The sequence below is a fragment of the Callorhinchus milii genome, unplaced genomic scaffold (genome assembly GCF_018977255.1).
Source record: "Callorhinchus milii isolate IMCB2004 unplaced genomic scaffold, IMCB_Cmil_1.0 Scaffold30, whole genome shotgun sequence".
Classification (NCBI taxonomy): domain Eukaryota; kingdom Metazoa; phylum Chordata; class Chondrichthyes; order Chimaeriformes; family Callorhinchidae; genus Callorhinchus; species Callorhinchus milii.
In genome coordinates this window covers 2560371-2562378 of record NW_024704771.1, presented here as the reverse complement: position 1 = coordinate 2562378, position 2008 = coordinate 2560371, and the positions used below count along the sequence as shown (strand labels likewise).

At 47.3% G+C, this 2008-nt stretch overlaps 1 protein-coding gene across 1 annotated transcript; it reads right to left on the bottom strand.

Annotated features, from left to right (window-relative positions):
- Positions 1–217: 217 nt before the first annotated feature.
- LOC103189741 lies at positions 218–1806 on the bottom strand. The gene is made up of 2 exons (XM_007910243.2): positions 1104–1806; positions 218–435 (listed from the first exon to the last, which is right to left on the bottom strand). Exons 1-2 carry the CDS (start codon positions 1804–1806, stop codon positions 218–220), a joined length of 921 nt encoding a protein of 306 aa, XP_007908434.1.
- Positions 1807–2008: the final 202 nt, after the last annotated feature.

Sequence of the window (2008 nt, the reverse complement as noted above, 5' to 3'; positions counted from 1 at the left end):
GAGTCTCACTTGTGAGGTGATTGCTCTAACCACTGAACTACAGGACTCCACAAATTCTCTTTATTTGCCTATCAGTCCCCTGGCACTGGTGCTATTCTGATAATAAAATAAACAAAGTTCATTCTTAGAGAAACTGAAATCATAATAAGATTGGTTCTGGTATTCGCTGCCTATATCACAGGCCAACCAGGAGCATATTGAAAGATTATTTTAGCCTTTATTCCACGCTGGTCAATTCACCAGTGTTGAAGTATGCTTGGAGAAATGTCTTTAATCTGCGATCTTCCTGTTGGTTCCATCTATTTTTCTCAGTTTTCTGGAAGACAAAAACACTTTCGCAACATTGGCTTAAGGTTGGCTGTTCAACTTTGATGTTGTTCTGTGAAGTTTTGCCGTCCTGCACATCGTCCACAATGAAGATGATAGATTCTTTTCCTGCAAATAATAATAATAATCTTTGAATTTATTTCAACGCTTCTCATATCAGGTGGACATCTGAAATGCTTTCACAGGATGTACTACATAGTATAGGACTGCATATTTTATTGGTCATCCAGCAGCCAATTTTGTGAACAGCAATATCCCATAAACAGCTGTGAAGTGAGTGACTGGCTTTATTTGGGATCTCTTGGCCGAGGCAAAGAAAAGAGAAACACTCCCTTCGCTTTTTGAATATCAAATGGTCGTGGAATGTTCATGGGCCAAAGCATAGGATCCCCAAACAGATGCACCGCTCCACAGATCGCCATCCCCTCCACATGAACAGCACAGACGGGACCTTGTTTTCATGTCTGGTCTGAAGGATGGCACCTTTGGCAATCGAACATCCACCCCCAGCGCTGCACTGGGTCATCAGTTTGCACTATGATTCCAAGTTCAGACACAAGACTTGAACCCACAACCTTCTGACTTGGAGGCGAGAGCGCTACCACTGAGCCAGGCTAACAACATAAAGCAGAACCCTATGGTCAGATACTAACACAACTAACACTGGTAAACACTCCAAGACACTACCCCGATTGACAGGTTCTGAGTAAAGGCAAACTATTGCTGTTAATGGATATGGAGCAGTGAGGACACACACAGATGTGCATTGCACCTACCGGCTTTGTTTGATGTGCTCTTCAGGACATTGTCGTAGAGGGAATCATAGACATCCGTCAAATTCATCCGTCCCTGGAGAACTGAGTGGTGGAACACATACAGGGTTTTGTAGTCCCTGAAGCCCAGGAAGTTTCGAACTGTTTTCTTAAGAAGCAGATATGTCAGTCCACCACAGCCCACACACACCCAGAGGTACCCCAGACCCGTGAGTCGAAGCCACACGATCCCTAAGCAGATGTATCTCCCCACAATTTTCAAACATCGCCATCCTCTCCACATCCAGCGCTGCGGGAGAGGGGATCTCTCCCACTGAGCAGAATTCACTCCGGAGTGTTGGACTTCTGCCTCATCCAAACGCTTCTGTCGATCGAGAGCCCATGTGAGGCACAGGTCAGAGCACAGGTATGTAAGTCCACAACAGCCCACAGACAGCCAGTGGTACCCCAGGTCTCTGAGGCCAAAGCATAGGATCCCCAAACAGATGCACCGCTCCACAGATCGCCATCCCCTCCACATCGCGCATTTCCTCAAAAAGGACGGGTCCAGTTCAGCTGAGCTCAGTTCTGAGTGTTGCACCTCCACATGATCCATCAGCTTCAGTTCACTGAAAACACGTGTAAGGTCCTGTGGAGAGCACAGGGATCTGACAATTGCGAGACGCTGTGAGAGGGGCGACTGACTACTGTATCTTGTGTAGTCCATCCTCCTGCTCACACCTCCCTTCCCGTCTGTGTGCAGCTTCTGGTCTGCTGTGAAGTGTGGGGGAGTTTGGGTTATGTGGTAATCTCCCTGTGTGGGTGTGGTTACAATGTCATTTGGCAAATTCTAGGCTGTCACTGAGAGAGAAGGCAGGTTTATGCAAACCGGTTCCTTGGCAGGACTTCAGGGTTTGGCTGAGGAGCGC

Excerpts from the sequence above, each read along its gene's own strand:
- LOC103189741 (XM_007910243.2), bottom strand. The coding sequence starts at position 1,806 with ATGGACTACACAAGATACAGTAGTCAGTCGCCCCTCTCACAGCGTCTC. Across the intron at positions 436-1,103 it reads GAGCACATCAAACAAAGCCG|GAAAAGAATCTATCATCTTC; the intron begins GTAGGTGCAATG and ends TATTATTTGCAG.